The following is a 24,712-nucleotide window of genomic DNA, read 5'->3' on the forward strand; positions in this document are numbered from 1 at the left end:
AACAGAAAGTGTAGAAATAAAAGAAGTTTTTGAGGATTTGAGAAATTATATTAAAGAAAAAGACAAACAGATAAAAGAATTTATATACAATAATCCATGCAAAAAAGAATATTATAAACTAAAACAAGATTGAAAACTATAAAAATGAAGTCACAATATACATCAAGGACTAGTAAAAAATTGGATAGAAATGGTAAAAATTGGTATCAGAGCCAAGTTAACAATTAAGGGTAACACTTTTTCTTTAAGCAACACTTTTTAGTGAGACGCTTTTTTGCCATAAAAGACAAAAATCTGTAAAGATGCATCTTTACGGTAAATGGCACCAATATATATTTGTCTGAGGTCACTATCGGTAATTTCCGTACAATTTGGAATCTGCACTCTGAACATCAATCAATGGTTTTTTTTACTCAATATTTTTCTCTCTTTTTGGTATTTGGAAGCCTTATGTACTCCATTTTGGAAGGTTTGAGAACTGAGAAGTTAGGGTTTTTTGAGAGCATCAGCTAGACAGGGCCAGTTCAGAGGCGGAGTGTGGTAGGTAAAAAACCCTAATCCTGGTATTTGGAAGCCTATATATTAGTGGAGTCTATTATATTGACTTCTATGAAAAAAATGGTGTGTTGGGACCAAAGCCCAAAGGCCCAAACTAGTGGAGAAAAATGAAGTAAAGAAATGAAAACACTTGGGCTGTAAATGGAATGGACAAGATCCAAAATTTAAGAATATTAAGACTTATCACAAACTATCAAAGAGTAAACAAAATCCTAAATTTCATCTGGATCCAAATAACATGGCCTAACGTAGCACCTTTTTAATAAATAAAACATACTCAGTCCAAAAAACATTAAAAAATAAATAAATGTTTCCAATGATAAAAAAGAAAATGGAGAAAAAGATGGGCACACTGGAGCAGAGACAATCATATTATTAAAAAGTAATCATATTTTAATTAATATACATATTGATCTGATTTGACAATGTCTTAGTATAACTTGTATTAGTTCATATTGATTTTTTATTGGATTTTATCAATACGTTTAGATTTTATTTTTCAATAAAATATGCAAATTTTCAAATATCTCAATATATAGTATAAAATTATTCTATTATATTATGCCAATTTAGTATTATTTTTATGATTATTTTCCACTTATTTTCAACTAGAATTTTAATATATACTTTTATTCACCATGCTTGTTTCTGACAATAGCTTCTCTCAGTTGTGGTGTGCATTATTTTAGAATTATAAGTTTTGTTTTGCAGTAAGAAATATCTCATCTCCAAATATTATTGTTGTTGTTATTGTTATATAGCATTTTTTTAATAGACATAATAGAGTTTATTCAGTTTAATCACCTTTATCTCTCATTCAATAATTTCACAAACAAAACTTGAAGCTGTCTACTTTTAGAACTTGAGGGAAACAATAAAGATTCAACATAAAATTAAAGCAGCGGTGGTGCAAGGTTAAGCAATATCAAAGGCTTAGGTTTGTTGAAAAGCATATATGACTTCTCATATAGGTAGAGAGATTTTTCAGAATTTCCGTTACTTGTCTTTGGACTTCTTAATTAATTATAACTAGTTTTGTATATTTTTATATTTTTAGATGAGTAAATAGTTTTATATCTAATTGAGTTAACCATTATATGATCAAATAAATTAATTAAACTAACACGTTAATAAACCTTGATTATTTTAATTTCATCCTCTCAACAATTAATCAAATTATTTTTGGAGCCGCCATGACTATCTCAAATGTCCATGATATAGCTAGCAGCATCTATTAAAAAAATATTGATTATATGATATGAGATTGAAAAATAATAGTCATAGAAAAATTAAGAAATAGTTGTGAACTTACCATGTGTGACAAATAATGGGATAGTTAGGCGGCTGCTAATATATACTATTAAAGTTTAATTTAGGAACTAATTTTTTCAGTTAATATCATGACTTCATATCAATAGTTAGTGGATAAGCTAAGCTGAATGCAATAATAGTAAAATCATTGTCTTAAAAATATAACTTGTTTTACGGAATCTATCACGAGATTTAATAATTGTAGATTGGAACTATTATTATTAGTTCAACTTATAATTTAACCACAAATTTAATTTGCTGATGAGGTTTATTATTATTAATTTATTACAAATCTATTACACATTTAAATAATATTGTCATCCAAATTCAATTAAATAGATCTAATACCAACAAAAACCACTCGTTAGAAAGAACGTGATTGATGGAACATTTGCCATTACCGAACTGATCTGCCATGATATATATATGAAATGAAAGCATAAAAAATAAAATAAAATAATAAGAAAAAGAATCTAATATTCCCCCACAAATTTGAATTCAAAATAACTGAACCAAAGGTGCAAAATCAACAACTCTATTTTAATAACTTGTTAATAGTAGATAATAAATGCTAAGTACATGGAAGTTGATGAAACCACAAAATGTGGCTGGTGACAAAGCCACGACAACAAGGTATAAACCATATTAATGACTAAATCCAGATCAATGAAGCTTCCCTTATTTACTTAGAAAAAAGATGGTGAATTCATTACTAAAAATATACCTTAACATTTGGGAGTTCAGGAGTTTAAAGCCCCTTATAGTCTCAGCTTCCAGGCTTGACAAACTAGAATAGATTCAGAAATTGAAGGGAGGCAACCAATAAACTTCCATTTCAAGGACCTTATTACATGCACCATGGATCTCATGATAGATGAGTGTAAAATCCCTCAAAGCTCAAATACTCTTACTCCTCTTTTTTCCAAACCATACCCTACTAACCCCATTTTCCCAAATTAAACCCACTAACATTCACTCTCTTACATATACCCCCCACCCCACGCACATAAGACAAAACAGAAGAGAGAAAGAGGATCGAAAGGAGAAATAAAGAGATGGGATGAAGAAAAGGAAAGAGAGGAGGATGACGCCGGCGAGGGGCTGCTGCCGTTGTCGTTGCTACTGAGGAGAGGAAAAATGAGAACGCAAGTAGAGAGAAAGGCGTCGTCGCGGTTTGAGCTAGGGGATGCTTCTGCCACCGTTGAGCCAAGTGCAGAGAAGAACCCAAAGTGGGAACCAGAGATGGTTGATCATGAAACTTGAATGAAGGGAAGTCCCAGTCACAGATTCAGCAATTCTAAAGAAAAAAGCCATATTAAAATTCAGGGTTATTGATTCATTGTTGATTCATTATTATTGTTGTTGTCCTGCTCCTGCTTGATTACATTGTTGATTCATTGTTGATTCATTGCTGTTGTTATTTCTCGTTCTGTTTCTGCTTGTGCTTGTGCTTGATTTTTGGGAAGAAGGGGAATAGGTATTTTGGTTTGAATGACGGTTTTAAAACTAAGTTAAACCTTCAAGACCATTTTGTAGTAAAAAAAAGTCGGAGACGAAATAAATTTTCGGCCTCTACTTTAGGAACCAAAATCATACTTAACCCTAAAATTATGTACTTACTTGAGCTATACAATGATACTTTGAATTAAATTTTTACTAGGATTGAAAATATATTATTTATTTTAATGTGATAATATAAGATTCTTATGAACTTTGTTGCTTTTAAATTTATAAATGGGAATCAATATTAAAATAATTTGAAATTTTATTAGAAATTTAGGATAATCACAACATATAAAGACTATTATGGTAAGATTTTTTTTGCAAATTAGGATTTCATTACGGAAGATCGGTTGTTTGAAAGACCTATGCTCTTGTAACAAAGTTGTTGCTATTTTATAATTAGTATTACTGAGTATTTATATGTTACAATTTTTTTACAATATATAATTTTCTATTTTCTATTATGATACCTGATATTGTTGCTGAATTCTTTATATCTAGCTATTAGAATAGGTTGTTGCCTTTGAATTGTTATTCTCGTTATTTCTATTCAAGTCATCATTGCGTGTTGATCGATATTATTATTATTCGTAAGCAGTAAATTCTTGCATATTGATATAGTTAGGATTCAATTTTCTATTCAATAGTAACTCGATAATGTTTTGTCAAGTTTTGTAGTACCTTTCTCTTTTTGTCTCATTATTATTATCATTTGTCTCTTAGACAACATCTCTTTTCAATTCAATACGCCTTGGATGATATTTTATGTGTTTTTGATATTAAAATTCACCTTATTATTTTTACATGACGACTTCGCAAGTGGTGTTCCAAAGTTATTTGATTGATTGAGTTTTGTTATTAGTAGTAGTTAGTAGTGAGTAGTGATGATGTTTTGTGACTTCTGAGTTTTTGATTTGTATGTAGTTGTTTTTGTACTTGTTAGGCTCACTTTCGATTTGGAAATGAGTAAGGGATCTAAAAAAAAAAAAAATTGATAGTTAGATTCAAAAGAAAATTTTAAATTATGACACTTATGAATTTTATGTTAATAAAAGATATTTTCTTAAAAGCATAGCTTTTAAATTACTAAGGTTTTTTTGGTATTTATTTCTAATGGTGGATCTTTTATCGGAAGAAAAAAAAAAAAAAGAACACACACAAAGACAATAACATTGTGGATGTGATTAAAAATATCCGTTATATGTGAATAGAGATGCATACTAAAATGAACATTAAGATTCATGATTGCGAGTTTGATGTCTAAGTCTATTAATTTTTACATGTATTAGTCTTTGCTACCAAAAACATATATATATATATATATATATATATATATATATATATATATATATATATATATATATATATATATATATATATATTTGAGGGTGTCTTTAGTTCATGAACTTTAAATTCAGTTAGTTATTTATGAATGAGTTTTCTTTTTGGTGTTTCATCTTTACGAAAAATATGATCCCATACTAATTTCATAAAATTTTTTTGCTGTGTTTGGATTATGCTGAAACCTAAATTATGTTTGAAGATTTAGACAAAATAAGAAATAGCAGTTATTATAACTAATGTTAGTTTATGTTAATTGTAATTACGTTAAATTTTAGTTTTATTTTCATTATCTTACATGTGCATTATTAGTAAATTAAGTCATAAATGTGTGATCATATGAAAATATTTGAGTGTATTTTACAATAATGATAAGTTAAATGTACATGTAAATTTTGGCTTAGAGGATAATGAGATGATTGCTTACATTTTTTCGTCTTGTTTTACATAATCTATCTACTATTTAGAGTAAGGAGATATCAAATTTTATATTGGCACAATTACTTAATGTCCAAGGTTATGATAATAATCTCAAATGTACTTAGTTTAAGATTTCTATAAAAAGAGAAAGGAAGCATACTGAATTTTTGTGACGTGACAATTGTTGTTTTTTATTTTTTTTATGACTGTTAAGTTGTTTATTCCAGAATGTGTTGTCATATTTTTTTTCATTTATGTTTTGCTTTGCTTTTTCTATTGTTGATTTTGTCTTTTTGTTTATGCATATCTGTTCATACCCTGGGTCGAACTGTCCGACCCGGGATGATTGGTGGCAAAGCGACCGACCTCTTCATGTTCGACTATCCGACCTCTTCTTAAAGAGATCGGCCAAATCGACAGGAGAGCCCAGTAAAGGGCCCAAATAGAGGAACACGACCCAAATCCAAAGGCAGTTCAAGCCTACAGAGATAAAGGCGGTTCCCTTAAAGATAAGCTGACTTCACTTAAGATAAAGATAAGATAAGACAAGATAACTAACTTATCTTATCAGAAAGGTCAGCCCACACTACTATAAATACACTGGAGCACCCAGGTATAACTCATACTCTAGTTCTACATAAAACCTGTTTAATATCCATGCTAACTTAAGCATCGGAGTCTCTTGCAGGTACCCCCCACCCTCCGGTGACCAAGGATCAGCAGTGCAGCTAGTCCAACAAGTCGGACGCGGCGGCTCCGGCCACCATCAACAAGTCAGACACAACAGCTCCGACCAGCACATAAGATCTCGTTTGAGATCGACCTACAGTTTTAGGTAACCCTCGGAACATTGGCGCCGTTGCCGGGAAACCTGGAAGTCATCCCAACACCATGGCGGACAACCATGACAACAATCACGATTCAGATCTAGAAAATAGAACGCCGCACAAAAACGCGGATACCCCGGAGTCCAATGGAGACAAAAATCCAGCAAACCCGGGGGCAATAGAAGTACTTCAAGATCGCATGAAGCAACTTGAAAAAGAAACCCAACAACAACGAGAAATCGGGAAGGATCTACAAAGAGAGATACGACGACGTCGAGAATTGGAAGAAAAATTACAGCAATTAGAAGCCGATCTCAAATTAAAAGCCCCTCGGGTCACTCCTGAGGAAAGCTCACGCAAAGAACAGGATCCGCTCACCAGGAAAATCATGAAAACCAAAATTCCAAAAGACTTCAAACTCCCGGATATGATTTTGTACGACGGCACCACTGATCCTAACCATCATCTCAGCAATTTCAGAAGCAGAATGTACCTTACCGACGCCTCAGATGCCGTTCGCTGCAAGGCCTTTCCAACAACCCTCACGAAGACGGCGATCAGATGGTTCGACAGCTTACCTCCCAAGTCCATCTCAAACTTCGACGATCTAGCCGGAAAGTTCCTCGCCAGATTCTCCATCCAGAAAGATAAAGCTAAACACGCCCCCAGTCTACTGGGGATCAAGCAAGGAGATCGGGAGAGCCTCCGCAACTACATGGAAAGATTCAACAAAACATGCATGGACATACAAAGCTTACCCACAGAGGCCGCCATCATGGGACTTATCAACGGCCTACGAGAGGGACCTTTCAGCCAGTCTATATCAAAAAAAGTACCCGACCTCCTTAGACGAAGTGCAGGAACGGGCAGAAAAATACATCAACATGGAAGAAAACGCTCGGTTAGGAGAGACCTCAAAATCGGGGGCCTCCTACCGTGACAAAGACAAGGAATCTAAACGAAAAGAAGACCGACAAGGGGAGAAAATTAAAAAATACCATAATTATACTCCCCTCAGAGCATCCCTAGTCGAAATATACAAAGAGGTCTGCCATACAGAAAAAATTCCCCCAGCACGGCCCCTCAAAGGAAAAAGGGGAGGAAGAAATCGGAAGAAATATTGTGAATATCATCGAGTCAGAGGACATGCCACCAACGAATGCTTCGACTTAAAAAATATCATAGAAAAATTGGTAAGGGAAGGAAAATTAGATCGATTCCTGGCCACCCGAGACGATGATCAAAGAAAAAGATGAAGGGATGAAGATACCGAGCGAACAGAACGATCACCTCGGACACCAGAAAGACATGTCCACATGATACATGGCGGATTCGCAGTAGGAGGGATCTCCAAATCTTCCCGCAAAAGGTATCTCAAAGAAGTATATCATGTCGAAGGAGAGGAGGAAGCACTCAACATCCCAGCGATAACATTCACTAAGGAGGACGCGTCCGGCATCATCACAGGACACGACGATCCCATGGTCATCACCATCATATTGGCAAACGCCAACCTACACCGCACCTTAATAGACCAAGGGAGTTCTGCCGACATCTTATTCAAGACGGCCTTTGACAAACTCGGCTTAGAAGAAAAAGAACTTAAGGCATATCCAAACAGTCTGTTCGGGTTAGGAGATACCCCGGTTCGACCACTAGGATATATATCACTACATACAACCTTCGGAAAATGAGACCAATCCAGGACCCTCAAAATAGACTACATCGTAGTCGATGTAAGTTCAGCTTACAATGCTCTCATAGGTCGGACAACACTCAACCAACTCGGCGCAATAGTCTCGACCCCACACCTATGTATGAAGTTCCCAACTCCAAAAGGGATAGCCACGATAAAAGCTGACCAAAAGATGGCACGTCGCTGTTATAACGAAAGCCTAAACATCAGAGGCAAAGGAGAAGAGTTCCACGCAATCGAGTTGGGCGGAGTTCAACGACGAGAAGATCTTCGCCCCCAACCAGAGGGCGAGATAGAAAAAATTCAGATCGGGGACACCTCGGAAAAAACAACTAATATCGGCACGATCCTCAAAGGAGATTTAAAAGAATTGCTAATACAATTCTTACGAGATAATTTCGACCTCTTTGCATGGAAAGCCGCGGACATGCCAGGCATAGACCCTAAGCTAATGTGCCACAAATTGGCGGTCTACCCAGGATCTCGACCGGTACAGCAGAGACGAAGAAAGCTTGGGCCAGAGCGATCCCAGGCTGTGGAAGAGCAAGTACAGGCACTACTGGAAGCCGGATTTATAAGAGAAGTTAAATACCCGCTATGGCTAGCCAACGTCGTCTTGGTGAAAAAATCGAATGGGAAGTGGCGAATGTGCACCGATTACACCGATCTCAACAAAGCTTGTCCAAAAGATCCATACCCACTCCCAAGTATTGACGCCCTGGTAGATGCTTCCTCTGGATATAAATACCTCTCGTTTATGGACGCGTATTCAGGATACAACCAAATTCCCATGTATCCACCAGATCAAGAAAAGACCTCGTTTTTAACACAAAAGGCAAACTACTGTTACATCGTGATGCCCTTCGGTCTCAAGAACGCAGGAGCTACTTATCAAAGACTAATGAATAAAGTTTTTTCGGATCACATCGGAAATATCATGGAGGTCTATGTGGACGACATGCTAATAAAAACACAAACCGAAGATACATTATTATCCGACCTGGCTCAAGTGTTTGACACCATAAGGAAACACAACATGCGACTCAATCCTGCAAAATGTACCTTCGCAGTAGAAGTAGGTAAATTCTTAGGGTTCATGCTCACACAAAGGGGAATTGAAACAAATCCAGACAAATGTCAAGCCATACTCAACATGAAGACCCCAACCTGTGTCAAAGAAGTACAACAACTCAACGGGAGATTGGCTGCCCTATCCCTATTCTTAGCAAGAGTTGCGATAAGATCTCTCCCCTTCTATGCTACTTTAAGAAAGGGAAAACAGTTCGAATGGACGACAGAATGTGAGCAAGCATTCAAAGACTTCAAGGAGTTCTTAGGACGGCCACCTATCTTATCTCGACCACGAGAAGGAGAACCGCTCATATTATATCTCATAGTAGGGAGTCGGGAAATAGCCTCAGCACTAGTCAGAGAAGACGAAAATGGGCAACAACCCGTCTACTTCATTAGCAAGGCACTACAGGGATCCGAGCTGAACTACCAGAAAATAGAAAAATTTGCCTATACTCTTATCCTAACATCTCGACGACTCCGTCCGTACTTCCAGGCTCACACCATTAAGGTTCGAACTAACCAGCCCATAAAAGGAATATTGCAGAAAACAAATCTAGCAGGCAGAATTCTACAATGGGCAGTTGAGTTGTCAGAGTTTGACCTCAAATATGAAGCTCGGACGGCTATCAAATCACAGTATCTGGCCAATTTTATCGCAGAATTCACAGATGCCCTAGAAACCCCCCACAGAATGGAATCTTTACGTGGACGGTTCTTCAAATAAAATTGGAAGCGGTGCGGGCGTAATAATAGAAAGCAACCAAGGAACCCAGGTTGAGCTCTCCCTTAAGTTCGGGTTCCCGGCCTTAAACAACCAGGCGGAATATGAAGCGTTATTAGCTGGTTTGAAGCTGGCTAAAGAGGTCGGAGCTCAAAAACTCAACATTTACAGCGATTTACAAGTGGTCACATCACAAATAATAGGGAGCTACCAAGCCAAAGATCCCACCATGAAAAAGTATTTGGATAAAACTAAAGAACAGCTCGGACAAGTTGGGGAGTATAAGATCTGCCACATACCCCGCGAACAAAATGCCCGAACTGACGCACTCTCAAAACTAGCCAGCACCAAACCAGGGGGTAACAATAGAAGCCTCATCCAGGAAATATTGCAGAACCCGTCAATCTCGGAAGAGGAAAAAGTCCTGACTATAACAAGTCAGGACCAAGGATGGATGACCCCTATAGCCAACTACCTCAGAACAGGAATGCTCCCCACAGAAGAAAAGGAGGCAAAGAGGTTAAAAAAGGAGGCACAGTACTACACCATCATAAACAACATCCTGTACAAAAGGGGAATCTCAACACCTTTACTAAAATGTGTGCCAACCTCCAACACAAAGGAAGTGCTAGAAGAAATACACAGCGGTATTTGTGGCAATCATCTCGGAGCACGAGCTCTCGCCAAAAAAGTACTCCGGGCGGGATTTTTTTGGCCAACTCTACAGAAAGAAGCCACAGAATTTGTAAAGACATGCGCACCATGTCAGAAACATGCCAACTTTCACATCGCCCCGCCAGAAGAGCTCATCAGTGTGACCTCGCCTTGGCCGTTTGCAAAATGGGGACTCGATCTTCTCGGCCCCTTCCCACAGGGATCAGGACAAGTTAAATTCCTCATATTAGGGGTAGATTACTTTACAAAGTGGATCGAGGCAGAGCCCCTGGCCAATGCCACCGCTCAAAGAAGCTGGAAATTCTTATATAGAAACATTGTCACAAGGTTCGGGGTTCCATATTCAATAACCACAGACAATGGCACCCAATTCACAGATGCAGGCTTCAGAAAACTAGTAGCCAACTTGAATATAAAGCACCAGTACACCTCCGTCGAACATCCACAAGCCAATGGGCAGGCCGAAGCTGCTAACAAAGTCATATTGGCCGGATTAAAATGGAGATTACAAGATGCAAAGGGAGCCTGGGCAGAAGAGCTTCCACAGGTCCTGTGGGCATATCGAACAACGCCATATTCCACCACGAAGGAATCCCACTTCCGATTAGCATACGGAATAGAGGCGATGATTCCAGTAGAGATTGAAGAAGGGTCGCCCAGAGTAGTTCACTACAATGAGGGAGCAAACTCCCAACTTCAGAAAGAAGAGCTCGAATTGTTACCCGAAATCCAAGAAAGAGCTCGGATCAGGGAAGAAGCTCTAAAACGCCGAATGGCTTCCAGATATAATCAAAAGGTAGTGCCGAGAAGTTTTGCAGAAAATGATCTCATCCTAATCCGAAATGATATCGGAATAACTCGACCAGGAGAAGGAAAGCTGGCAGCAAAATGGAAAGGACCCTACCGAGTTGTAGAAGTACTTGGAAAGGGCTATTACAGACTGTCTGAACTCGAAGGACGAGAGCTTCCCAGGTCATGGCACGCCTGCAACCTCAAAAGGTACTACAGTTAGAAAAGATAAAAGATCTCATCATTGGATGCACTCTTTTTCCTGAAAAGGTTTTTTAATGAGGCACCAAGTTGAGACTCAGACAATCCCATATGTATATATTTGCACTTTTCCTTTAAATAAAATATGTTTTAGATATTCTACAAAGATTTCAAGACGCAATAATCTGAAGCATTCATTGTCCGATTATAAAGCAACAGATCGGCAGAAAGTGAAAAACAATTTCACTGCACGATCATGATAAAGACAACCGTCCGATAAAGGTGAAAACGCGATTCACCCAAAGGACGATTTAGAGATGACAACCACTTTCTACAAATTGGCAAAGATGAACACAGAATAATGTAAGAAGTTATCGAAAGTGATCTAAAAAAGAACCTGACGAGGTCTTACGGATTGCTAAAATAATAACTTAAAGACTGGCCGACGTTGAGAAGTCGGACCAAGTCAACCCAAGTTATAAGTAAACCCTGGAAAGAGGTCTGGCCAACCCTATTAAAGAGGATTACTTTAACTTAGAAGGGCTTGACATGACAAAGTCAGCCCAAAATAAAAAGTTATAAAAGTAATTCCTGAAAGAGACTTGACAAAGGTCCAAGAAAGAGGATTACAAAAATAACTTAAAGGAGACCGATATAACCAAGTCGGATTCCTACTACTTAAAAGTTATCAAAGTAGTCCCTGAAAGAGACCTGACAAAGGTCCAAGAAAGAGAATTACAAAAATAACTTAAAGGAGATCGATATAACCAAGTTGGACTCCTACTACTTAAAAGTTATCAAAGTAGTCCCTGAAAGAGACCTGACAAAGGTCCAAGAAAGAGGATTACAAAAATAACTTAAAGGAGACCGATATAACCAAGTCGGACTCCTACTACTTAAAAGTTATCAAAGTAGTCCCTGAAAGAGACCTGACAAAGGTCCAAGAAAGAGGATTACAAAAATAACTTAAAGGAGACCGATATAACCAAGTCGGACTCCTACTACTTAAAAGTTATCAAAGTAGTCCCTGAAAGAGACCTGACAAAGGTCCAAGAAAGAGGATTACAAAAATAACTTAAAGGAGACCGATATAACGAAGTCGGACTCCTACTACTTAAAAGTTATCAAAGTAGTCCCTGAAAGAGATCTGACAAAGATCCAAGAAAGAGGACTACAAATAACTTAAAGGAGACCGATATAACCAAGTCGGACTCCTACAACTGGAAAGTTATCAAAGTAATCCCTGAAAGAGATCTGACAAAGGTTCAAGAAAGAGGATTACAAAAATAACTTAGAAAGAGGTCGACCTAACGAAGTCGAACTCCTATAAAAACAAGTTATATAAGTAATCCCTGAAGGAGACCTAGCAAAGGTCCAAGACACAGGATTACGAAAATAGCTTAGAAAGGGACCAACGTTAAGAAAGCATACAAAGCAAATAAAACCAAAGAAACAAGTTGGACCCCCACAACCCCGACCTCAAAGGATTCAAGCTACAAATAACAAAACAAAAACAACCCAAAGAGGTCGAGCCGCAAGATTTCGACATCAGTAGAAAACAGAAAAGATGCCTAGTCAAAAAACTACTTTTTACAGAGTTATAAGGCCTCGAAAGGCCACCAAAAACTACTATCAAAAGATAGCGAGCTATTGTTTGTTTTTCAAAATAAAAGTTGCTAGATAAGCAACTAAGAAGTATCAGCAAATAAATAAAGGAGTTCTAAAAAAGCCCACAAACCGGGCCAACTATACAAATTTTAAGAAAAGATCAACAAGCATCAGGAGCCTTCTTGGCAGCATCAGGACAAGGAGAAGGAGGGCGAGTCTGGATCGGCACAGCATCCACAGTTCCATCCTCCCAATTCAGGATCTAGCAATCCGGGTCGGGCACAGCGGGAGGAACCAAAGAGGTCGGCACTTTGGTAGAAGACACAGGAGGAACGACATCATCATCATCACCCTCATCATCAGGGACAATCTTGCCATCCCTAACAATATTATCCAGGCTAAAAAGGGTGAGGTCGGCCTCGGGATCAATGACCTGAACTTGTTCCCTCAAGTTCTCATAAGCAGCAGTCACGCTACCAACGAGATGACTTTGGAGCTCAGCATAATCTTCCCGAACACTGTCAAGCTCCCCCCTCAGGCACATCACTTCCCGATAAGATGAAAGGTAACTCTCCTTGTGCATCAGGACTGCATCCTCAGCCAACCTCAAAGAAGCCGCCAATGACTGAGAGCTCGCCTCCTCATTCTTCAAGTCCTTCTCCAGCTTGGCTACCTTCGTCTCAAGCTCCTCCTTTAGCACCTTCATCCGATCAAACTCCTGTTTCGCCTCCTCCATAAACGCTTTAGTAGCGTGGAGAGGGAGATTCTGAGTAGTCCAATATATGGCAGCTGACATGTACGCCATCTTCACATGATTTTGGGCCATGAATTCCAAGTGATGAAGGATGGACACATCGTCCATGGAGAGAGTGCCATAAGGACCGATTTGTTGATCCACGAATTCAATAGCATTAAAATCTGGAGCATCGAGGTCAAAGGGCTCAGCAATCTTTTGTTTTTTATTGGGAGGAGCAACAGAAGGAGCAGCAGAGGTGATGTGAGGATCTACCAAACGAACTCGGGGTGTAGGGATCACCTTCTTCACCCCGGCGGAACTCTGCACCGATGGCTTCTCGCGCACTTGGGAGGATCCCTCCCCAGCCGCCTGGGCAGCAGCATTTCTGGCAGCAGTCGCCCTCTGCGCCCTCTTGTAAGCTTTCATGGATTCATTATTCTTCATTGCCTCTGCAAACAAAACAGAAAATTCAGCTACAAGTCGGATAAGTCGGAAAGGACAGCTACAAGCAACATAAACAAGATAATAAAAGAAACACAAGATACCCAGTTCAGTTTGAAGAAGAGAAGGATTGGTTAGAAATTTCTTTGTGTCAAGATGGGGAGGTTGACCCTAGCGTTCTTCCAAGATAGTCACAAAGGCTCGCTCAGCCTCATCCAACATTTCCCACGAATACCTGGAGACCCTCACATCTTTTTGCCATTCCAAGGGAAAAGCAGGTTCGTCATTCTCATCCAGAAAAAAGGGCCAAGCTCCTTCAACAGCTCAGACCTTGAAAAAGTAGTTTTTAAAATCACGGAACGACTCGTCAAACATGGAAAAAACCTTCTTCCCCTGGGTAGAACGAAAGGAGACCCAGGCTGACTTCTTTTTTACCACATCGGGCTTAGTCAAGACAAACAGATAGAAAAAGAGAGATTGGGAAGCAGGAATACCAAAACCATCGCACAGCAATTGGAAAATTTTTATGAAACCCCAGGAGTTGGGGTGAAGTTGAGAAGGGGCAACATTACAAGACCATAACAGGTCGGTTTCAAATGGAGTAAAAGGAAGGGTAATACCCAGTTGACCAAAGAAAAAATCGTAATCATAAAAGAAGGGGCGATTGTCAACAACTCGAGTCGAGAAGCAGACTCTCTCGTCAGAAGAAGGAGGAACAATCTCGTAGTTCTTCTCATCACCAGAATTACTACAGACACTATGAAACTGCCTAAGCTGAGCACAAAACTCAGAATAAACCAGCGAGACACACATGAGAACCATGGAGTCCACCCAATCGGCCATACCCGCAGGGACCTGGGAAGGCATCTCTACAACGTTATTTCGGGAAGACATGAGGTCAACTAAATCCTACAAAAAGAAAAGAAGAATGGATTACTTAAAAACATCTCGGACAGGGGGCAAAACATCTCGACGAGCGGATAAACAAAAAAGGGAAAACCCCAAGACTTAAGACAAAAAGTCTCGGGGCATCCCATGGAGGCAATAAACAAGCAAGGTCTTCAAGTTATTTCTACAGCCTACATCCCAGCACTCATCAAAAATAAAATTTTCAAAGTGAAATTTTCAAGCTGCAACAAAGGAAGCAAAGATGCAAGAGGTCCACCCTCCTACAGTTTATCAGCGGAAAGCACATTTCTACAGTTTAGCAGAAATTCCAAATTGGGGCAAGCGGAAAAACAACAAAGGTGCAAACTTTTTTCAGAATCAAACAAAGTCATCATTCCAAAGCTTCAAATACAAAAGCATTCGCAAACATGCAAAGTTCTACAAGTATCAAGCAACAAATGAAGAAACTACAAGACACGCAGTGATCAGCAAAAAGACAGAAAGATCCAAACTTTCTCAAAACAAACACAAAATGATGTAGAGGAAGGAAGGAAGAAGAGTCGAACCTGTGAAATGAGAAGAAAACTGCGAAAAAAGGCAAGGAAGCGAAAGGCAAAAGCCAGAATCACCCTTTCTCCCACGAAAAAGCAAAGTGACAAAGCAAACGTCGCTAGGCTAAAACACGAAACTGCAAACTCCAGGTAGAAGCTTCAGAAAAATAAAAAAGTTGAAAGTGAGAGAGTGAAAGAAGAAATGTGAAGAAGTTACGAAAAGGGCGAAGGAGAGAAACCGTTTCTTGAGTGCAAAATTCAAAAAATAGAGAAGTTAGGGGAAACGGGGCAATTAAATGCCAATTAAATGCGGATATTAAAACCGCTTGCATTCCCAAAACAGCGCCGATATAAAAGCGCGCGCTTTTAGAAGAAAAACGTTCTACATTCAAAAGCTTCTACAAAGGAATCGACAAAATGCTTGAGTTCGGCTTCACTAGAGAAGGACCGAAGTCAAGAACTCGACCTCAAAAAGAAGACCGAGCTCAAGCAGGGGCACTGTTCATACCCTGGGTCGAACTGTCCAACCCGGGATGATTGGTGGCAAAGCGACCGACCTCTTCAGGTCCGACTATCCGACCTCTTCTTAAAGAGATCGGCCAAATCGACAGGAGAGCCCAGTAAAGGGTCCAAATAGAGGAACACAACCCAAATCCAAAGGCAGTTCAAGCCTACAGAGATAAAGGCGGTTCCCTTAAAGATAAGCTGACTTCACTTAAGATAAAGATAAGATAAGACAAGATAACTAACTTATCTTATCAGAAAGGTCAGCCCACACTACTATAAATACACTGGAGCACCAGGTATAACTCATACTCTGATTCTACATAAAACCTGTTTAATACCCATGCTAACTTAAGCATCGGAGTCTCTTGCAGGTACCCCCCACCCTCCGGTGACCAAGGATCAGCAGTGTAGCTAGTCCAACAAGTCGGACGCGGCGGCTCCGGCCACCATCAACAAGTCGGACACAACAGCTCCGACCAGCACAGAAGATCTCGTCCGAGATCGACCTACAGTTTCAGGTAACCCTCGGAACAATATCCTTGCTTAATTGTGCACCTAAGTATCCTCTAAGGTTATTGAGAAAAAATCTTTGCCCTGACTCCTATTGATCTTCAATTCATAAATCCTACATCTTTTGTTTCAACCTGAATTTGTTTGACGTGATAGCATTTATGTTTTTATCAATTCTTTTAAAATGTTCATCTCATATTTTTTCTTTGAGAATGTGAAATGATTCTATCATAGTTTTAACCATTGTTGATGGATGTCCTATTTGATTTTGTTCCTAATCATTCTCTTAAATTTTTGTGAACATTGTTATTAATTTTAGTGACCATCTCTTGTGAACTTTGTAATTCTTTGATTCAACTTGAACTTGTTTTGACCTAATACACCATCTTTTCTTTTATTGTTTTTACCAAGTTTTTATTCAGATTTCCTTATTAAGATGCAACTGACTCTCTTTTTGACACACTTCATTGTTTCTGTACATCGTTGCATAATTACAATCTTAAGCATCCTTCCATGTTCGTGCGAACACCATCTGTGATGTTTGCTCTTCTCTGCCTAAGTTTTGAATTCTTTTGAATAAACTCGTACTTGTTTTGATGTCACGTGCGATTCCCAGATATAGCAAGCGATACGTTAGTTTTTTAGGACATAGTTTATCGATGCTAAAGTTTGAAAAGTTGTAATTCAAATACTTGACATAAGACTGGTTGCTACCATGGATATGTAATGCAGAACCAAGATTGTATTTTGAAAAGATTGATGAACGAAGTGAAGAGTGCTATATATGTATATCTGAGTTGTCAAGGGAGCCAGAGTAGGGGAATGTCAACGGCATTGTTTTAGTAGGAACCTATCTTGTAACTTTTGCACCTCGTTATACTTATTTCTCATATTTGGTAAAGTGCTAAAACCATGTAAAGTTTTACAGATTATATCGATTTTCGAGGGTGAAATTTTTTATAAGGGTAGAATATAAAATTCCTACAATACCCTTATTCCTCTTTTTCCCAAACCAAACCCTAACCCTAAATTACGAAACAAATCCCACACATTTATTCTCTCTCATACACCCTCCTTCCAACGGATAGTGAGAACGAAAGAAGGAAGAGAGGGAGAACGACGGAGGAAGGAAGAAGAGAAGAGAGGAAGAGAGAGGCGGTACCGATAGGAGTCACTACCACCGCCGTCGCTGTGCTTGAGAGGAACCAGAAGTGTGTGTGTGTGTGTGTGAGAGAGAGAGAGAGAGGCCAGCGCCACTGCTGGGGCTGTCACAGTGGTTACTGTCGTCATTGAAGGAGCTCGTGACTGAGCTGCTGTGTCGCCGACCGTGCTCTATCTTCCATTCTTCTTTCACTGGAGCCTTCCGCCACTACCCTTGCCCTTTTGAAAACGCCGTAAGAATCACTCTGCATCTCTATCAGTTCAGTTACACCACCGTTTTAGCCTGGTTAGTGGTTGCTTGTTCTGTTTTATTTCTACCACTATTTTACCACTGTCATTGATGTTGTTGTTGTTACTCTGCCTTTAGCTGTTGTTGCCGCGTGCCACTAGCTTGTTGCTTCTGTTCTGTTGTGCCCGTTTGCTATTCTGCCTGGCTGTCGGAGTTGCCGCTGCCCCAGTCCAAATTTTGCGCTCTTTCATACCCTTTAGTTTAGCACTCCGGGTTTATTCTTTTCGATCTCTTGGGACCATGCTGTGAGTAGACTTTACATTTATAACCGTTAACTTTTTGGTTTATACTATTTTGAGTTTCTAATTATATTTATAAAGCTATTGTTGAAGAACTTTGATTTGATTAGAATAATTGATTTATTATAGTTGCAAAAAAATATTTTTATAAAGCTCATACATTAGAAATTTTATATGAGATTATATATATGTTTGATGAAGCTTTATATTATAGGTTTAATTACTCTGCTGGTCCCTATAGTTTTGCAAAATTTTCAATTAGGTCCCTATACTTTTTTTTCTTTTAATTGAGTCCTTGCACCAAATCTTTTTTAATTGGGTCCCTACATTTTTTTTCTTTTATTTAGGTCCCTGTACCAATTCTTTTTTTTTTTAGTTGGGTCCCTATAAAATTAAGCCAATTACTACTAAGAGGGACTTAATTGAAAAAAAATTTGGTACAGGAACCCAATTAAAAAGAAAAAAAGTATAGGAATTTAATTGAAAATTTCACAAAACTATAGGGACCAATAGAATAATTAAACCTATATTATTTTAAAACATTTGATTTTACTCGAATATATACTTTTGAAGCATTGAAGTATTTGTTTGTACTCAATGACTTTGAAATTGTGAAATGTGTTTGAAATTACTTATAATTGAAAAATGTATGATTAGAAAAGATTTCTTATGAAAAAGTATTATTTGATTTGATTCGATACCGTATATATTTGAAAGATCGAAGATTTATTATAGAGGGGTGTTGCTAGCCTAACATGTAGGCCACATGTTAGATCTGTTATTCTATTAGGACACACAAGAGGAAAGGGCTACCCATAGAGGTGGAGCCACCCAAGTATGGACTTTTGATTTGATTTCTGTATGAGAACTTCCTTATTGATTCACTTATTTATATAAATTATTATTTTCTAAAAAAAATTATTTTTATGATAATGTTTATATGGTCTCATGCGGATTATAGATGTATTGTTTAGTCACTGAGTTACAAAATTCATTTCATTTTTCTAAAAATATTTTTCAGAAACAAATACTTGAATTGTGAGCCTTTCTATTCAAGAATAACGATCTGTAATTAGTATTTCATTTTTGTTGAGTTCCTAGACGTTATATACTCTATGTGTCACTAAAAGAATCTATTCATATTTATTTGGGTTAAGTATGATTTTGGTCCCTAAGGTAGGGGTTGAAAATTTTTTTCGTCCCCGACCTTTTTTTTGCTACAAAATGGTCCCGAAAGTTTAACTTAATTTTAAAATCATCCTTCGGACGAAAATGCCCTTCCCCTTCTTTCCCAAAATAACCAATTCTTCTTCTCAATCACAACAATTTCAATACCAGTTCTTCACCTCAATCACAATCATATTTCTTCTTTTTCTTTTTCTTTAGCTAAAATTTCAACAAAATTTTAACTACAATTTTAACAACAGCAACAACAAAATTTCAAATAACAAATATAAAAAAAATCAAAACAGAGAAGAAGAATACAAAAGTAATAAAATTTTAACATATCAAAACAGAAAAACAGAAAAATGGAATAGAATCAGAATCAAAATAGAAACAGAAAAGTAGAAAAAGAAAACCAATGGAATCAATACCCAGGATGAAATCAGAGTCAACAACAACAGTGTGATTAACAAAATCAGAATTGGAACAGAAGCAGAATAATCAGAAACAGAAGCAGAATAATAAAGTTAATCTGAATCAGAATTGGAAACCCAGCGGCGAGGAGCAACGGTGAGCAGCGACGACGTGCAACAAGCAGTGACGAGATCCAGGACGCGAAGCAGCAGAGGAGCTCCGGCGACGGTATTGGGTTCAACGGACGGCAGCGGTGGCAGCTGGCGCGATGGCGGCGACACTCCTCCTCTTCCCTCAGCTCATGCATCCCTCTCTCTCTCTCTCTCTCTCTCTCTCTCTCTCTCTCTTCGCGGTCAGCGTCGCGGTGGCAGATCTAGCGATGACAAAGCAGCTCAGAACGGCGATGACGAGGCGGCTCAACGGCGGCGACGAGCGCAGTGCGACAGCGGCCTCCCTTCTCCCTCGCGTGATTCCCTTCCTTACCTTGGCACCTTCCCTTCCCCTCTCGTCTCTTGCCGTTAGTATGAGTGAGATCTGGAACCCCTCCCCTCTCCCGTTAGTGTGACCGAACACGAGGAGCGGCAGCGGCGGCGGCGGGAGGAGCAGTGGCGCTTCCCCTCCCCCTTCCCTTCCCTGGAACCCCCCAAACAAAGCGCGATCCCCCCTCCCCCCTTTTCCCCTTAACCCGTTCCCCTTTTTTCCTTTTTATTTTTTATTTTTTTAATTAGGGGTATTTTCGGAATAAAAATTATAAATTTAGTAAAAATGACGATTTTAAAACTAAGTAAAACCTTCGGGATCATTTTGTAGCAAAAAAAAGTTTGGGGACGAAAAAAATTTTCAACCCCTACCTTAGGGACCAAAATTATACTTAACCCTATTTATTTATTTTATTTTTTGTTAAAAATATATAATTATTTATTCTAGAAACCGTAAATTTATTCAAAACATTTGTAATATTCTTGATAATCTTATATTCTAATCTATTAGGCTTGCTAGGGGACAATTTTCTTAAACACCATTCATGACTCATTTTTTGTCTTGACATCTTCCATGTACATTAGACAAAATCCTTGCATGGTGCACAAAAAGTGGGAAATCAGAATCAAGACGACTCATAATCTGCGTCTGACTCCTAACCTGAACCACCCTGCAATCAAGCATACAAATACTGTAAGCGATAAAGACAAGATCATGAAAAAGATTACATTTTTGTTTTTTCTTTTTTCTAAGCATCTAATTTATTATATTTAACAAAATTGGAAAAATTTCCACCTGTAAGCTGTAATAGTTTTTTGTTTTCTTTTTTTTTTAAAAATTATTAAAAAAAAACCTTGTGGGTGAAACAGTACATGGAAATGGCTAAGAATGAGTTTAAAAACAGTTTTGATGTATTAACACGGGAATGAAAATGTTTGATGGTAACAATTAATTAGCATTGTAATTGGAGAGCGTGCAGTGAGTTTAGGAAAGATGAGAGCAAAAACAATTACCTGTTTGGAATTGAATCCGGGGGTCGTTCATCTCTTCCAGCTTACTCCTCAATGGACATTCTCCCTTGATGATGAGTTTCAATATGGAGGCAGGCAGGTTTTGTTGTGTGATATTCTCCAGCTTTGGACAGAATCCAATTGTTAATTGTTGGAGGGAGGTGAGTTGGAGAAGGCCCTTGTAGTCTAGCGTCTCCAGATTTGAAAATTTCGACAATTGTAGAGACCGGAGGGAAGCAGGAAGGCAACCCTCTCTCGGGAACGACTTAACTTCATTCCATTGTCGAAGGCTAAGATGGGTAAGGCCTTCACTCTGCAAACCCTTTGATGTTATCCAACTCTCCAGTTTCTGGCATCTTCTGATCAGAAGAGTTGTCAAGCTCGGCGGGAGGCACTCCTCTCCAAAACAATCCATTTCTGGGCATTCCCGTATATCCAATTCCTCCAGAGCCGGAAGGTGAGCGGGCAGATCTCCACTTAACACCGGACAGTCTTCTATTGAAAGGCTTTTAAGTATAGGAAATCCATCAAAGTCATCAGGAATATGCCACTCTCGCCAGCGAGGCATTCCACCAAATGCCAGAGTTTGAAGAGATCTGAAGGGTGTCCCCTGATGAAATGATTCAGCGTTGTTGTAAAACTCACCACCAATTCTCTCCAACCCATCAAGTCCCCATATCAACAGATGCTGCAGAGAGGGTAACTGTCCCAGTGAAGGAACCTGACGGCAATTCTTAAAGAAAGCCAGAATCAATGTAGTCATATTGGAGTAGCAAGGAAGGCCTAACCAATCGGGGAATGTTTCACCCCTGTAACTATAAATTGATAACTCCTCCAAGTTTCGGTGAGGTTGTAACTTCTCAAGTATCTCTCTCTCTTTTTCAACATCAACAGTATCACCACCATTATCTTCTGGAAGCCATTTCAATTCTAAAATGTTGATGTGCTTCTTGTTACCCATCTTTGCCTCCAAAGCTTCACCGCTGTTGTTCACATTCTCTAAGTTGGAAATGCAAAGTGAACCATGAAGATTGTCAAGTGCTCCCAATTCTCTTATCCCATTCTCCACTTGCTCCCCGACAATATAACGAATTAAGAAGTTCAGATGCTTTAACTTGCTCACTCCTTTCGGCATCTCTTTTAAACTATCAGCTCCCCTGATATCAAGATGGCGTAGGTTCACAAGATCTTGCATGCGGCTGGGAAGCATCTCTAGCTTCTCACAATCCCTCAACTTCAATGTTTGGAGATTGTATAATCTACACAATGATTCAGGCAACGTGACAATAGGTATTTTGGAGAGATCCAAATAACGCAAATGGATCAACTCACCTATTGAATCAGGCAATGACAGGATTTTAAAGCCACAAAATGACAAAACTCTTAAACACTTCAATTGTTTTAGCCAAAAATCACATCCAATATCATTTGATTGAACATAAACAGGTAGAAATGTTCTCATATATATTCCATTATAGGCCTCAAGAAATTTTGAGATTGGATCCCGATTATATGACAAATAACGAGTTTTGCTCTCAGCCATGTGTGGATTGCCAAATTTGTCGACTCTGAACAAGAATTTTCCAGCAAAAAACGTTGCTAGATCATGCATGAGATCATGCATTACATAGAATCCAGCATAAGCACTAGAAAGTTGAAAAAATGATCTTGCAACTAATTCATCAAAATAAGCACAACCAATATCTTCTAATGCATTGTTTCCAATTGGCTGTAAGAGATCTTCAGCCATCCACAACAAGATTAATTCATCTTTGTGAAATTGATAATCTTTTGGATACAATGAGCAATAAACAAAGCATCGCTTTAAATGTGAAGGGATGTAGTGATAGCTAACTCTTAATGCAGGAACAATCTTATTTTCATCTTCCGGGAGTTCCCAAATTTCACTTTCAAGTATATTCTCCCAATCCCTTACATTATACTTATTGCGCAATAAACCTCCAAGTATCTTCACAGCCAAAGGTAATCCCTTACACTTTGCAACAATTTTTCTACCAATTGGTTCTAGAGTTGGATATTGTTCGGAATTAGTAGAAATACATGAATGTTTCAAAAACACTGACCAACAATATTCGTCTGACAATAAACTTAGTTCATAATGTTGATTAGGAGCTGCGAACACAGAAGCAACCTTTTCACTACGGGTTGTTAAGAGAATTTTACTTACAGGATTTCCATCCCAAAAAGGTTTCAAAAAATCTTCCCATGTGTCTCGTTGATCATGCCAGACATCATCCAAAACAACTAAGAATGTCTTTCCTGTCAACTTTTTTTTCAAATCAGATTGAAGAAAATCAAAATTGTCCATGCTACAAGGACAGGAATCTAGTGCCGCTATTATTGTCCTTGTAACATGAACAGGGTCGGAATTTTCAGCAACACACACCCACACTCTAGTGTCAAAATTTTCAACCACTTGGACATCACTGTAAACCAGTTGAGCCAGAGTAGTTTTTCCTATTCCGCCCATACCCACAATGGGGATCACAGTCACAGGTGATTTAGCATGACAAGTATCATCTAACAGCAATTTGATTATCTTCTCCTTGTCTTCGTCCCGACCAAATATGTCAGAACTTACAACGAGAGATGTGGATGGAGTTCTCCATGACGACATGTCCACCTTGGCGCACTCTTTTAGACGATGATAATTTTTCTTTGCTACAACAGACTCTAGTGTACCAACTATTTTTTCCATATCACCACTGTCTTCAATATATGAATCAACCACACGAGACCGGGAAGAAGAGTTACCTGGATCCGTTTGAATGGCAGCGATAGCGGCTTCAGTGGAGAGTTCATCGAGCAAGTCATCGGCCATATAGAGAGCATCTTGGAGATCAACAAGCCACTTCTTGACTCTCTTGTCGGTGAACTGCTTCTGCTCGGCATCATCAAGAACAGGTCCAACATCATACAGACTTTTCTCCAACCTTCCAAGCAACTCCTGGGCAGAGTAGTTTCCTTGAAGGACAGAGTCATCTTCAAGTATTGAAGACAATTTGTCTAAAACGGCATCAACAAAGGAAGTGAGATAAGCTCCACCATCAAGTTTTGCAGCCATGATTGAATCTCAACTGCAGCAGATGAGAAAGAAAGAAAGGCGATGGATATGGAAAGGGTTCGCACTTTGCAGTGTAATTTAGTCTCTGGATTTTCTCAAACAGAAGCTATGGGAAGTGTCCTTTCATTTAGAATCCTTCCAAAACAAAGCAATGACTAAATTCAAACAACTTTGTTGGCGTTGTGCTTTCATTTGTTTAACACTTTGTTAGTGTGTTTGTCGTATTTCAAGGTAAATTAAAACAACTTGTGAATAAATAATATAATTAAGATTAAGTGTGTGGAAATTTTGTTAATCAAAGACGTACATGTGGAAAACTTTTTTTTAACACTTCTTTGAACGGTGTTTCATGATAATTAAAACCCTTTGTAGATAAAACAATAATTTAACAAATAATTAAACATATAGTTTTCGTTGATTTCAATGATTTGTGAGACCTTGTCTCCACATACAAAAATTTAAAATCCTTCCAAAACAAAGCAACTACTAATAACTTGGCTTTTGTTTTTGTCC

The 24,712-nt window shown here is 38.5% G+C and overlaps 1 protein-coding gene across 1 annotated transcript; it reads right to left on the reverse strand.

The window, feature by feature from the left end:
• Nucleotides 1-20,541: 20,541 nt before the first annotated feature.
• On the reverse strand, nucleotides 20,542-24,427 carry LOC112728687 (putative disease resistance RPP13-like protein 1). The gene is made up of 2 exons (XM_025778929.3): nucleotides 21,118-24,427; nucleotides 20,542-20,774 (listed from the first exon to the last, which is right to left on the reverse strand). The coding sequence occupies exons 1-2, from the start codon at nucleotides 24,197-24,199 to the stop codon at nucleotides 20,740-20,742; spliced, it is 3,117 nt and encodes a 1,038-aa protein (XP_025634714.2). The 5' UTR covers nucleotides 24,200-24,427; the 3' UTR covers nucleotides 20,542-20,739.
• Nucleotides 24,428-24,712: the final 285 nt, after the last annotated feature.

This window comes from Arachis hypogaea, chromosome 12 (assembly GCF_003086295.3).
Source record: "Arachis hypogaea cultivar Tifrunner chromosome 12, arahy.Tifrunner.gnm2.J5K5, whole genome shotgun sequence".
NCBI lineage: Eukaryota > Viridiplantae > Streptophyta > Magnoliopsida > Fabales > Fabaceae > Arachis > Arachis hypogaea.

Bases quoted from the DNA above. Each gene is read 5' to 3' on its own strand.
- LOC112728687 (XM_025778929.3), bottom strand. From the start codon at position 24,199: ATGGCTGCAAAACTTGATGGTGGAGCTTATCTCACTTCCTTTGTTGAT. The intron at 20,775-21,117 runs GTAATTGTTTTT...GCTTGATTGCAG, and splicing joins CCGGATTCAATTCCAAACAG to GGTGGTTCAGGTTAGGAGTC.